This window comes from Dipodomys merriami, unplaced genomic scaffold, assembly GCF_024711535.1.
Source record: "Dipodomys merriami isolate MVZ:Mamm:240054 unplaced genomic scaffold, mDipMer1.0.p SCAF_104, whole genome shotgun sequence".
Classification (NCBI taxonomy): Eukaryota; Metazoa; Chordata; class Mammalia; order Rodentia; family Heteromyidae; genus Dipodomys; species Dipodomys merriami.
Genome location: NW_027202316.1, coordinates 452,794 through 467,252, shown reverse-complemented (window position 1 = coordinate 467,252; position 14,459 = coordinate 452,794). Strand labels below are relative to the sequence as shown.

Genomic DNA, 14,459 nt, shown 5'->3' with positions numbered 1-14,459 from the left:
TCACAGTCATTGCCCAAAGCTCTGATGATGGCGAATTATACTCACTGGCATTGTTCACGCATGTAGGGCCACGGAGGTGTATGCATTCAACCCAACTTGGAGCCATGGGGGGGCTTTTTTATGGGAAATGGAGTCCAGGGCTTCCTGCTCCAAAGCCACCCAACAGAAGCACTGAGGCAACATGGTGTCCACTGCCATCACTAGGACCATGCTACTGGTCCTGCCAACCATGGTGCTGATCCTGCACTCTATCTTGATGACACAATGCCTGCCTCCTCCTGCCGGTCCTGACGAAGTGACCACTGTGTGAGGGCTGCAGGTAGAATCCAGGCCTTTGACAAATGATTTGATGTACCTTTTCTTATCATGTTATAACATTATAGACTTAATCCTTTTTAATTTCCCAAAGGTAATATAACAACCATTCACCTCCCAGGGTGGTGTGGAATAAAAAATGGAAGGAGGAGTATGGCACAATCAATTCAGCTCCACCATAGTAAGTACTTTCCTTGTCTCCACCCCAGGGTTCATCCCCAAATCTCATTCCTACAGCTTGTAATGGCACACATATCCTCTTTCTCCAACATGTTTAATGGTAAGAATGGAGGCAAACAGCTGAGAACATCCCACTGTGATCCGGTGCTGGTGGTGCCCACCGCTTCCTCTCCTACTTCTCAGCACGGCAGCACCTCTGGACGGCGTCTGCCAGAGCCAGGCAGTGTAGGACACGCTTCCTTTCTGCAGCCAGTTCCTTCTCAGAGACCTGGCCCAAGAGCTTCTGCACAAACAGATCTTGATCTTTTAGGAAAATGTTCTTGTTAACACCTACATTTGGTATATTTTCCAGAGATCCAGATTTGAAATGGAAGCTTAAATATCTGTTTCTTTGGAAGCCAGGCCCTTTCTCCTCAATCCAAGATAGCGGACTGCAAAAAGACAAGAGAATCCTCATTTTAAACAGCACATGGTAGGGAGCAGGTGGGGAAGCTTGCCCATCTTCTGTAGACATGGCCTCACTGTGCACCCAACTTTCTTGCAGCTGTGGCTCAACACATTGGCTCATTGGCTCCAGATGTCCACCACTCCACAAGCCATTGGGGACTGTGTTTCCATCTTTACTGCCATCTGCTCTTGATTTATTTGGCCCAGGATAGCAGAATCTACTCAATAACTTTTGTGGAAGCAAGTTTCTCATTCATGCCTTTTCATTTGTGATGGTTCTGGGGCTTGAACTCAGGTCCCTGACCCTATGTGCTAAAGGTTAGGCTAGTGTTCTACCATTTGAGCTGCAACTGTGAATGTCTTTTTTGGTATTCATTTAGATATAATAGTCTCATGGACTGCCTGCCGGTGCTTCTTTTTTAATATAGTGTCCTCAGAGCTCAGCCTCCTGAATACCAAGAATTACAGAAGCAAGCCACCAGTACCTGGCTAGTCAGGACTTTTTATCTGGAGTTTTTCTGATCCTTCCAGAGGGTTTAGACTTGGAAAACAGGCAATCCAAATACCAACTGCACTTCTGTCAAGCTTCTAGTTCAGTGTAAACATTTCATGAGGAAAATTCTTAGTATTCTTCTCATCACATTCTCAAGACTCAACCCAGTCATGCCAGAAAACACAAACTATTGGGTCAAAAGGAGACTCCTGTTTCCATTCAGATACCCACTGGAGTCCACATCAGAGCTCCTGAAAATCAAAGTAAGATGAACATCACTTCTTCAAAGTGTGACTCCCTTTTTCTGGGTTATTTCCCTCCAGATAGCAGGGAAGAGCTGTGATATGTGCCTGCATAAAAGTGAGAATGTTTTCCTAGGTAAATTCTGACCTAAAGGAAGGGCCTGGTCCATTCATGTTCTGAGTGTGTACAGCAACTGATGCCACCCAGTCCAATGGAGCCAGGCCTGGGCTCACTGAAGGGGCTCCTCTTTGACATCACTCATGAATATTTACAGATGCAAATATTCACTCAACAGAGCACTGACATTTCTTTCTCCTCTTTGCAGGAAGCTGTCCAGCCACTTCCACACCTGTCTGTATGCACTGTGGAGGTGGCAATTTTTGAGCAAGTACTGAAGAACCAGGCATGGCACAGGGCTGCAATCCTCCTCCCACAGCACCCTGAGGACCTAAATACAAGTGTTTTTGTCACTACTTAAGATCCTGGATATCAGCATAAGTTTGGCTTGAACAAAATCTGAATGCATACTTTTACACAATTTAAAAAACAGCCAGTAAATTAGGAGGAACTAGAGTTTGAAACTCTGACTCCCTTGAGATCTGGGGTAGGTGACACATTCCCAGCTGCTAACTGAGGGCTGTGAGGAATTGCAGACAGTATCATGTGGGGTTCATAGTTGTTTCTGTGTGCTTCTGGCATGGCTGGGGAGAATGCACACAGCATGGGGGCTACAGAAAGGCAACCTGAATGAGGACTGCAGAGCCCTATATCAACTAGTGGCTGTGGACCTAGTTGGGGAGGCGTTGTAAGCTTAGGAGTGGGGGCCTAGTGCAAGTAGGTCTCTGGGGGTGTGTCTGTCCTGCCCCTTCCTATACTGTGCAGTCTTCTTTGGCTGTATGAGGGATGCTACTGCTCACTCTTGATGCCATGATGTCTGACTCAGCACAAGCCTATCACAACCAAGCCTGGACTGAAGAGGCCAGAAGGGAGCCAAAGCATGCCTTTCCTTATTGAAACAACTTTTCTCAGTTATTTGTTACAGACAAGGAAAGTCTAACAGCATCCTTCGGAAGTTTCTTCACTTCTGAGTCTAAGTCTCACTCAGTCAGTATAAAGACAGAGTGAGAAAATGCTTGTAAAAGGCCAGGCCATGCTACTCATGAAGCATTGCCTAATACTGCATTTGTACAGCAGGGATTGAAGGGACAAACCCGGCTTTTCTAGGCATTTGATGGGCAACTTTCATGATCACCCTGTGTTCTCATTCACTCAACTACACTGTCTGAAGGTAACTTAAGGAATTCTGTCCTAAGACAACAGTTATCAGTAACTCTTAATGTGTGATGATAAGCTCCTGACACATGCCATGTTTTTTTGATTTTTGTTTTTGTTTTTTTTTTTGCCAGTCATGGTGCCTGAACTCTGGCCCTGGGCACTGTCCTTCAGCTCTTCAGCTCAAGGCGAGCACTCTACCACTTGAGCCCCAGCACCACTTCCAGCTTTTTCTGTTTATATGGTGCTGAGGAATCGAACCCAAGGCCTCGTGCATGCAAGGCAAGCGCTCTACCACTGAGCCACCTTCCCAGCCCCCACATGCCATGTTTGAGCTAAAATATCTCATTCTAGCAGAATGGGATAAGCTGGAGGGAGAGAGAAAATAACTGGAAACATGCCAACATGCTCCTCCAAGGCACCATCAGAAGCCAGGACTGCATTCTCTTAGCTAGGATAGCTAAGAGACATTGGATATAAACAAACTTTAGGTAATATAAACAGTCTGGTCTATCTCAGAATGTTTATCATGTCTTCAGATTTGAGGGGTTGCAGAATGTCAAGATGTTCCTCACACCTCCATTTCCTCATCAGTAAAGCTACATGAAGGGAGCTGGGAACAGGGGTGCAGGCCTGGAGTCCCAGTTATTGGGGAGCCTGAGGCAGGAGGATCACTTGAGCCAAACGGATCAGGACCCTCCTGGGAAAAGCAGAGAGAAGCCCATCTGTAAAATGAGTACACAAATAAATAAGTATACAGTAAAGCTTCTATTAGGGACTCACATGACTTTGGCAACATGCTTCAATTCTGTAAGCAACTATTCACTTACTGGACAATGAAGGCAGCAAAATTGGGACTAATTTCTAGTCTTTGGAAGCTGACAGTTCTACTGCAGTGAACACCTGTTTGTGCCACTTGGGGTTTCTCTGTTGTCACCCTTGTGAACAACTGATACATCCCAAAGTCTCCTTTTCATCAGGTTTTTCACAACTTACCATTTGTCCTTGGTCTCCAGATGCACAGTCATTTTCATATACTGCTTCTCCTTTTGCTCTTCCAAAGTGGCAGACACCAGAGAAAGCTCACCAAAGAGGGATACCAGCCACGTCAGGCGAGAGATGCCACTAAATGCAGGAAAGCCAAACTGCCCTTCTTCCAGTGGGCCAGCTGTGGGGAATCACAAATGTTGTTGAGGACTAGAAAGAAGAGAATGCCTGACAAAAGGCAGGGCACAGAGTCCATGGGAGAGTGCATGGACAGAGGGACCTTGCCTTACCAGGTAGCTAAATGTTGACTCACAAAAGCAACTCCCTTTTAGGAGTTATTCAGTTTTAATAGTAAAATGAGACATGCTACTGCCAACAGCACTCAATTCAGCCAAAGAGAATGATAAAGAGTTTTAGGCTTTTAGTATGCTTGGCATATTTACATGTGCATATGTCACCACATATGCACATATACACATATCCGTTCTCTTCAATAAATGATTTAAAGTCACCTACAGTCAGGCATAGTGGTGCAAACCTGTAACACCAGATAAGGGACATGGAGACTTTTGCCCAGGCTGACCTGGGAAAAGTTAGTGTGATTCTATCTAAAAAAAAATAAGGCTCTTGGGTTCCAGATACTTGGAAGGGATACAGGGGCAGGAAGATTGCTGAGGCTGGCACCAGATAAATGTACAAGACCTTATCTGAAAAACAAACAAAATACAGCGAAATGCAAAAAAGCAAGAAGTGCTGAGGTATGGTTCATGGTAGCAGGAATGAAGTCCTGACTCAATTCCTATCACCACCAAAAAACATCTGGCAAAAGGAGAAGAACCATGATCTGTTAGCCCCTGAAACCCAGATTGTCATCAGCTCCATGTGAAATGGCACACATCATGATATTTTAAAAGGCTGGAGCAAACAGCCATACCTTCCAGCTAGTTCAAGAGTATCAAGCTGATGGAGTGCTAAATGTTTCCTTAAGTCTTCATAAAAGTATACTCAGAAGAGTATAGCTATTAGAATTTCTGCTTGATCATGATCTGAATGTTTACCTCTGTCCTTAGCCCAAATCTGAAAGAGAAGCTTCATACCATTGCATTATGACTGTGATATTAACACTTAAGACAATGAGCATGTTCTATGAAAAGACAAAAAGAAGTTGGAAGCTGGCAGTGCATGTCTATAATTGTAGCTATTTGGAGGAATGAGATCTAAGAATCATGGTTTGAAGCCAGCTGGGTCAGGAAAGTCTGAAACACTCTTATCCTTAGTTAACCACGAGAAAGCCAGAAGTGGAGCTGTGGCACATGTGCTGGAGTGCTAGCCTTGAGGGAAGCTAAGGGAGAGCCCCGAGACCCTGAGGTCCTGCCCCAGCACAGACACACAGAAAAGTGCTAAATAAACACACATAAAAATTCGTGGAAGCACTGGGACCTAGACAAAGCATCAGACTTAGAAGCAAAATCAGCTCCCTCCAGGCTGCCCACCATCTCCTGTAGTTCATCTCCCCTGAACATGTTACAGAACAGCTCCTACCAGCTCCTGCCACATAGTGAACTTCCAACCTGGTTCTGTCACATGACTGGTGTGTGAGCTCAATGCCTGTGAGCTTCTATTGCTTTACCTGTACTGAGGATAGAAATTTCCAACTTTACATGACCATTATGTGAGTTTCTGACACTTCAATTGTTATCCTTCTTGTCACAAGTCTCCTACATCATTTTCAAGCATCAGGACAATGAGAATGCATTGTTTTGAAACTCCTAAGGAGATGAAGGATCTTACCACTCATTGAGGTCAAGGATCCTAAAGATCTGCTTTCTCTAACAAAAGCCACTCAGGTGTTCCTGATATCCACATGAGCATCCATCCAACCACGAGAGCAGGTATCTCTATCAGTGTCCTTTCCTACTGTTCATGCTCAAAGAATGACTACCATACAATGAATGATCCAATGTACAATACATGAAATGCTGTGCACCCAGCCAATGTTCCTGTAACTTCACAGGCAAGGAAAGGAGCTGGGGGTTCAATGTGTCTGCAGACTAAAACTGACCTGTGAAGAGAAGGGACCCTTTGAGCAGTTCTTTCCCCAGGACTTCTCTTTTCAGAAATGCAAATTCCTCCATCAAGAGTTCTATGTGCTCTTCATGCAAGACTTTTCCTGTCATGACAAAAACGGAATACACAAGGCAGTTAGGAGCACTGTGTACAGTTGCACATCTTGAGAGGCTTTGTCTGCCTCAGACAGGACAGGACACATGTCCCTTACACATATTGCCCTTTGCCAGGTGCCAGTGGCTCACATCTGTAATCCTAGCTACTCTGTAGACTGAAATCTGAGGATCAAACTTCTAAGTCATCCCTGGCAGGAAAGTTTGTGCGACTCTTTTCTCCAGTTTTCCACAAAAACTGGGTTTATGGAGCTGTGGACCAAACTGGTACAGCAGTAGCCTTCAGCACAAAGGCTCAGGGATAGCATTCAGGCACTGAGTGCAAGTGTCAGAAGCAGCATAGAAACAAATACTGCCCTGGGCAGGTGTCTAGGATGTCCCCATCACTCCCTCCCATGTGCCAGATGCCCAGCTCTGGGAGTTCTAGCATGCCAGATTCAGCTACTCCCCCAATATGTCAATTAAAGAGATGCGTGCTAGTGAAGAGCAGTCAGACTTCCTTGACGCTTGTGCCCACAGGAAGAGAGAGCGTAAGAATTTGAGCCTCTTTCCTAGTTTGGCATCTTGTGCTTTCTCCACAGGCATTGGTGCCAGGGCAAACAACTTGCAAGGGGACAACTACTGAGCTCCACCCCTTCTTCCAGTATTCACTCAGTCATGTGTTCCCTCCACAAACAACTACTGAAGGCTACTCTGATGTAGGGCAGGGTACAGCTCTGGGAATACAGAGGTGAAGGAAGTACTTCCAAGACCGAGCTTATTGCCAGAGAAAGAATTTCAACAAAGCACTGTCAGTCCTACACTGATGGTAAGTGCAAGGTGCTTTATTTGTGATTTTTTTGTTATAATTGCTGGCAAACTCTAGTAAAATAGTAAAGAGAAAGGATTGGTGGTTTAAACTTGACTCAACACCTCAATCCCAAGGCATTCTGCTCTTTTCTAGCTGCCTCCATAGAAGGGCTCATGCAGAATTAAATAAATATAAAACCCGCTGGAGGGCAACAGGCTTAGGGGAGCAAATGTGGATGTTAAAGTCTGTTGGACGTTAATGGTTATAATGGTTGGTGTGTGATGTGATCTGCCACAAATCATGTAACTTCTCTGAACTGTGGCTTTCTACATATAAGCTAGAGAAAATAGATACTGCTATGTAATTTTTAGATATGATTTATTCTCTCTTTCTGCCTGGTCCTGAACATGGCAGAGCAGCCCAGTGGGAAGTTTCTGGGCCCTTCCACCCAAGAATGGACTAATGCTTTTCTTTAGCCCTCACAGGATTGAAGTGGCTACTGTGGGGGAGTTCCACCCTTTTCTTTATGAATGTGTCAGCTAGCCTTTCCACATTGCCATGGTACATGGGACAGAAGGAGGCCCTCTCTACATGTTAAATAAAAACAGCTGGTTAATCCTCGAATGCCAGCCTTCACTACTGAGCACAAGTTACCCATATTCAGGAGTTCTGTTACAGCAGGAGCAAGTAAAACACCTATTTTAAGAGTTTCTCTGAGAATTAAGCACAGTGCATAAAAGTGTTTTCAGCTGGGTGCTGGTGGCTCACACCTGTAATCCTAGCTACTCAGAAGACTGAGGTCTGATGGTCAAGGTTCAAAGCCAGCCCAGGCAGGAAAGTCCATGAGACTCTTAGCTCCAATAAACCACCAGAAAACCAGAAGTGGTGCTGTGGCTCAAGTGGTTGAATGCTAGCCTTGAGCTGAAGAGCGAGGCAATGCCTAGGCCCAGACTTCAAGCCCCATGACTGACAGACAAAATTTTTTTTTTCATATTCTTGACATACAGTGAACATTTCTAAGTAGTTGTTACCTTGGTGAAACAGAAACCACACAAAATGCACATAAAGGACAATCAAGTACTCTAATCGGGACACTTTTCTATTGGCAATATAACCAGAAAAAGGTCCTGAGACTAGCTCAGGTGGAAAGTAATTCAATTTTTTCAATGGAGAAAAGGAATCTTTTTTCTTTTTTTTGGGGGGGGGGGTCCGATCGTGGGGCCTGAACTCTAGGCCTGGGCGCTGTCCCTCAGCTCTTTAGCTCAAGGCTAGCACTCTACCACTTGAGCCACAGCACCACTTCCAGCTTTTTTTTTCTGCTTATGTAGTACTGAGGAATTGAACCCAGGGCCTCAGGCATGCAAGGCAAGCGCTCTACCACTGAGCCACCTTCCCAGCCTGAGAAAAGGAATCTTTTAAGTCCCGGTCATAGTTTACACATTTCCTGCAAATCAAAACAATATTGAGACATTATCTTTCCCCAGTTAGATTGGCCAACAGTTTGAATTCTAACAACAAAAATGCTGGTGGGGATGTGGGGGAAAGGGAACCCTATTGCACTGCTGGTGGAAATGTAAACTAGAGCAACTACTTTGAAAGCAGTCTGGAGGTTCCTTAAAAAACTAAACATAGACCTTCCCTATGACTCAGCCATACCACTCCTAGGCATCTACTCTAAGCATCATGAGCCAGGATATGATAAGGACACCTGTACAATCATGTTCATTGCCACACTATTCAAAACAGCAAAAATAGGGAAACAACCTAGATGCCCCATAATAGAAGAGTGGATCCAAGAAATATGGTACCTAGCTACAATGGAATTTTACACAGTCATTAGAAAGAATAAAATAATGTCATGTGCAAGAAAATAGATGGAACTAGAACAAATCATATTAAGTTAGATAAGCCAAGATCAGAGACAAATGGTGCATGTTCTCCCTGATATGTGGAAATTAGATCTGAAAGGTACTGGACTACAAAATACAAAGAATTTTAGATGCTCATATAGAGTGGGACCAGAAGAGGATAGTCTTAGGAGAAAATCACAAAGGTGCAATACCCAAATACCTCTTCATATGTATATGATATACATACTGAAACAAACTCCAAATATATGGAAACAAAGGACTTTTTTCTTAATTTTTTTTCTTTTGTTGACTCTGTATTCTTTACCTTATGTAAGGTGTATTCACATTCACATCTGTGGGAGGGGAGGGCAGAAAATTGGAGGAAAAAGGGTGAAAAAATACAACAGTGGAGTGCTGCACATTGATGAAAAAAGTGAACTATGCAACTTGTGGGTGGAGATGGGAGGGGGTGGTAATGGAAGAGGAGGAGGGAACAGATGACATTATGCAAAAGCATATGTACTGGATGTATATGAATGTATCCCCATTATATATCACTTCTAAAACACTAAAGTAAAATTGGAAGAAAAAAGTTTACACATTTCCACGAATCCCTGTGTACTCCAGGTCCCTCCACTATGTAGGAAGAGCAACATGCCTGAAATGGTTCGAGCTTGAAAGTATAGTATAGAGATGCAGTCACACAGCTCTTCAGGGCAGAAAGCCTTAATAAGCGGGTCTGTGTGCAGACAGAGAGCATACGTCACCTTTCTCCTCAGCCAGGTCCCACAGTTCCTGAGCAGCTGCCAATGACAGCGCCATGGGATATTCCACAAGGACATGCTTGCCAGCACTTAGAAACTGCCTTGGAAAAACAAGAAACACAGCAAGAGAACCTTCAAATGAGCATCACTCACGGGCTCCTCAAGATGGGGAAGAGGGTGTCGTAAGCACATGAGTCTGTGTGTGAATATATTACCAACCAGGTGGGAGAGAGTCCTGGGAGACGTGGTGGAAGACTGAGCTCATAGAGTTTTTGACGACTCTGAGAAAATACCTCTCCAGTTTTAAAGCAAATGTTCAATCAGTGTCATTCAGTTATAGACTATTTTACAGTCACTCTGGGAAAAACATATATTCTCAAATAAACTATTTCTTCCACAGTATTAGAAAGACATCAGAGCCCCTGGGCAGTGAGCTGTTTCTGAAACAGTCTGACCAGGTTTATCCTAGTACATTTGAAGTGGGTCCTGAAGCAGGAGAAGGCATTTTCCAGGTTCACTTTTGCCTAACATGCTCTTGGGCATTTTGTGAGCTTTTGCCACTTGCAAATTTTGGTATGCTGGAGGTAGGCTAGGGAGAACAGAGAGCGCGAGAGAGATGGACTTGTAATGTCTCTGTTCACCATACTTTGACAGACCCAAAATGCTGTCCTCACGAGTAGAATGTGATTGTCTTGACACCAGGGTGCAGGCACTTATAAATACCAGGATAAGCAGATCACCTTTTCAAGAAAATTTACCCTTGTGCCAGAGAAGTTGAAGGGGACTCAAAGGAAATGTATCCACTTAGAGTTAAAAGGTCTTTCAGGAACAGCATGTTAGTGGTCTCTAGACTTCCTGTGAGAACCCAGAACAGAAACTTCAGGGATGCAGTGATGTGTCCAGTCACCTGGGCCCAGGTCTTCCCTGGTACTCCTCCCTCTGTACCAGGCCCACCAAATGCTTACAGTTAGAGGCTGTGCACTCACCCAGGGGAGATGCACCACTGTGCTTCTGCTCTGCAGCAGGAACATTTCCTGATTTCAACCATACCCCTATTTCCTTATAGACATATAGATAAACATTGCAACATAGAGGAACAACTAAAGAGCCAAAAGAGTTTTTGAAAATGTCTGTGTAATCTTCCCTCCCTTCCATTTTTCAGGAGCTTTAGGGGATCAAACAAACATACAACATAAGCTCTCTAAAATGAGAGATGCCTCTGTTAGGCTTCTCTCCACAGGCTCCAGATCCCATCCTCCATGCTCCCTTTTCCACAGGCCACATGAGCTTCTCAAAAAGCAGCCTTGTTGTGGTCCCAATGAATCCCCAAGGATCCTAGAGCAGGCTCTGAGAACCAACCAGGCAGCGATAGTGGCTGGCATCCCACATTCAGCGAGTTGGCCCAGGACCCAGGAGAAAGCCACAAGAGCACACACCATCACAATGTACATCCCCCCTAGTACAGGCCTGACAGCAGTTTCTAAAAATTCCAAAACAACATAAGCCTTCCTTTAACCATGAAAACTCCCTTGCAGGGTGTTAGCTTGCTCGGGGCTTGTTCCATTCACAAGGCAGACTGCCTACAACGAAGAACCCACCTGATGTAGTGCTCATGGCTGGAGCTCTCGCTGCAGATGAAGGCCACCTCAACCTCTTGGCTGGAAAGAGCATCTTCCAAAGGAATCTGCTGCACTTCTGCAATGCTTCCAAGTTTCCGTCTATTTTAGAACAGTGCAGAAATGCCACTCAAAAGCAAGTACCAATAAATGAGTGCCACCCTTCTCCCTTCTTCCCAACAATACTCAAGAGACCAGCTTTTGGAAAGGAAGGACTTAATGTTCTCTCTCCCTTATTCAGGGCATTTTCCATTGTGACTTCAGGTAAAGTCATGGGATCTGGACTCGGGTGCCAACACTACCAGTGTCGGTAAGAAGCAGCCAAGGGAGTCTCTGAGTTACTATTTCTCTAAAATAAAAAGAATAATATCCTTTAATGACACAAGAAGGGCTCTTTGTGGTTGTTTCCAGTTCCAGGCACTTAGTCAAACATGGTTACACACAATCTAGAGCCAGGAATACTCTGAGTGTGCCAATGCCTACTCAGATCAAGCTCCTTTGCTTACCTCAAGGCCTGGTGACTGTCAAGCAGAGGACAAGTGTCTCTGCCTCCTTCACCATAGAGTCTGTGAGTGACACAGCTTTAGGGGAACAGGGCCAAGGCAGAACCCCAAGGCATGTGACTCCCACAGGACATAGAAGGGCTCCAGTGACGGGAGAACAAAAGCCATAGCACTGTGTGCCATGCCCTGGTGCTGAGGCTGAATGACAGAGAGCCTCAAGGGACAATGAAGGGACATGGGCAGCCAGCACAGGCTCCAGCCAATCGCAGCCACAGCAGGAGGAGGGCATTTGGGAAAGTCGGCTCCCCAAAGATAATATGCTATGTTTCCTTCCATGGGCCATCAACTCACTACAGGATGTGACTAGGATTAGTGTGTGTCCACTATATGTCGAAGATATCAAGAACATTAAACAGAAGCATCACCTTCTAGTGACATACAGGGAAGAAGCTGCACATAGGAACACATTTCCCAACACTTGAAAGCTGACGACATGAGGACTGTGTTGAGAAGCAGGGGTTCAAGACTCAGAGAAGACAAAGAATGGTAGCCTAGGGTTTCAGAACAGGATTCCTGGAGGGACAGCAGAAACTAGCCAGTAGGTAATGAGGAACCATGTGGTAACAGCAGGGTGTAAGTTGTGTGGGGACAAGACATTGGCATGAAACACCCATCTTTCTACAGGGTTGCTGGGAGAAGAGAAATTCCACTTTGCCCTTGAGCTCGAGTCTCATCCTGTCAGAGCTTCAGACAGGCATACCCGGGGTCTTCTTGTGTGTGAAGCTCTTGAAGTCTTACAGGAAGAAGCTTGGCAAAGAGCAATTCTAACACTTCTAGATCTCTCTGGGGCCTAAAAGCTCACATTCAATGCTTACATAGGAACCAGATGGTCTGAAGAATTATAATATGAAGAGTCTTCAGGGTGAATAACTGCAATAGTCAGTGTCACCAGCTAGCTGACAATTAATGCCAGCAAAAAATACTGCACAAAATCAGCTTGGTATGATGTTTGGTGAGTAATGTGTGTTTGTGCATGAGTAAGGTTAGGGAAATGAAGAATCAGAGTGATAGGCTTGGTTTCCTATGAGCTGTAGGAAACAAGCTTTAAAGAAAAGTGGGTTTAGCCAGGTGCCAGTGGCTCACGCCTGTAATCCTAGCTACTCAGGAGACTGAGATCTGAGGATCACGGTTCAAAGCCAGCCCAGGCAGGAAAGTCCGTGAGACTCTTATCTCCAATAAACCACCAGAAAACCAGAAGTGGCACTGTGGCTTAAGTGGTAGAGCGCTAGCCTTGAGCTGAAGAGCTGATGGACAGTGCCCAGGCCCAGTGTTCAAGCCCTGCGACTAACAAAAAAAAAAAAAGAAGAAGAAGAGAAAAGTAGGTTAAAAGTATCAGTGGGAAGAAAATACACAATATTTAAAAGACGAGCTTTGGAATCAGTCTTATATTCTTAAGTTCTCTAGCTTTTTGATCTCTAAAAAACTAATTAACCTTCCTGTGGCTCAGTTTCCTTCTCTGACTAGTGGTGTTGACTGAGTATAGAACTCAGAATGACAGAAAGTATGTGAATCCTAGGGTTACCATGAGGATGCCGTCTCTGAAAACTGATGGAACAATGAACTCCCACATGCCTCCCAGCCTTTTTCAGACCAAACACACCTGTATTTGCTGTGTCCCTTCTGTAGCAGATGTACCTGGGGCTAATCTTCCCTGTTCTGTTCTTGGGGTTCCCATTTGCTGTACACCCCAGCTCAAGACCCTCTCCTTTTCACTTTCAAGACCTGACCAAACCTGAGACCTTGTGGGAAAGAACTGTGTGTGGTTTTCTCCCCTGGGTCAGAAGATGTCCGTGTTTTATTGTGTTATTTTGCACTATGCTTCCTGCAAATTATGTGTACCAAGCTAGTCCATGCCACCTGGACACGAAGCCAATCAGGTTCAGGTAAGCCGAGGAACCTTCTGGATTCTTTAAGTCCCTTATCCTCACGGAGCCAGCTCTGCCAACACCAACAACCACCACACCAAACTTTCTCACGGGCTGAAACATAAGGGACCAAGTTAGGATTGTAAACAGCAATTTAGCAGAGGACAACAAGAAACAAAGGATAGTCAGAGTCCTGATAAACAGGAAGAGCTGTAATTCTACAACACTGGAAGCCTCTGTATCCTGGCTGGACTAAGACTCTCCTGGGCTCAGAGGTGAGTCAGCTCTGTCCAACACATTCTGAAGGGGCTGTGCCTATGTCTTTGTGTGAAAATCTTCCAGATGCCTACCTCCAATTGGCTTTCCCTGCCTACTGCCACCTCTCCAATGATGGAGTGTTCTGCTGTAAATCCTGCTACCCAGCCTGAGCTGTGGCCTCTGTCCTGAGTCTACCAGGGACATGAGGATAGGATGAGCTTAGAGTTATTCAAAGTGGTCACAGCTGCTGTATATGATGCTGACAGATAAGAGCACATGGAAAGCAGGATCCATGTGGTTTAAGTCCTTAGCATAGCTTTCCACATTTTAGCCACCATTATGGCCATTCAATTGTAACACCTTAAATATCACCTAAGTGCACTGCTGGAGGCTGCCTGGAAATAGACCACAGGGAATAGCAAGTGAACATTTTAGAATTATGAAACAACTCGATGTCCTTTAAATTTCTATGCATGACTTCCACATAAGCCTTCAACCCAGTTGTGCTTGAATGCTTCTGAGCACAGAAATAGGAATGTCACCTTTGTGATCTCACCATCTGTGACCCCTGACTTGGCCCTCTTCCTTTGTCCACTGCTCTAGCCTTAGTTCAGATTTGAGATATTCTGGGCATTT

The 14,459-nt window shown here is 44.9% G+C and overlaps 1 protein-coding gene and 1 long non-coding RNA gene across 11 annotated transcripts in view; one reads left to right on the top strand and one right to left on the bottom strand.

Moving 5' to 3' along the window:
• Positions 1 to 575: 575 nt before the first annotated feature.
• Positions 576 to 14,459, bottom strand: part of LOC138810759 (biliverdin reductase A-like) — a 28,647-nt gene continuing 14,763 nt past the window's right edge. For all 10 annotated transcript variants that reach the window (XM_069997974.1, XM_069997965.1, XM_069997983.1 and 7 more), the window contains 6 exons: positions 13,558 to 13,679; positions 11,120 to 11,239; positions 9,525 to 9,622; positions 6,000 to 6,107; positions 3,947 to 4,118; positions 576 to 926 (listed from right to left, as the gene is read on the bottom strand). In XM_069997974.1, the coding sequence (XP_069854075.1) occupies positions 668 to 926; positions 3,947 to 4,118; positions 6,000 to 6,107; positions 9,525 to 9,622; positions 11,120 to 11,239; positions 13,558 to 13,679 (879 nt within the window). In that variant the 3' untranslated portion in view covers positions 576 to 667. The remainder of the gene's footprint in view (positions 927 to 3,946; positions 4,119 to 5,999; positions 6,108 to 9,524; positions 9,623 to 11,119; positions 11,240 to 13,557; positions 13,680 to 14,459) is intronic.
• LOC138810795 (uncharacterized) lies at positions 6,785 to 11,538 on the top strand. The gene is made up of 3 exons (XR_011367240.1): positions 6,785 to 6,925; positions 11,057 to 11,273; positions 11,379 to 11,538. It is a non-coding gene; the product is annotated as an uncharacterized lncRNA (long non-coding RNA).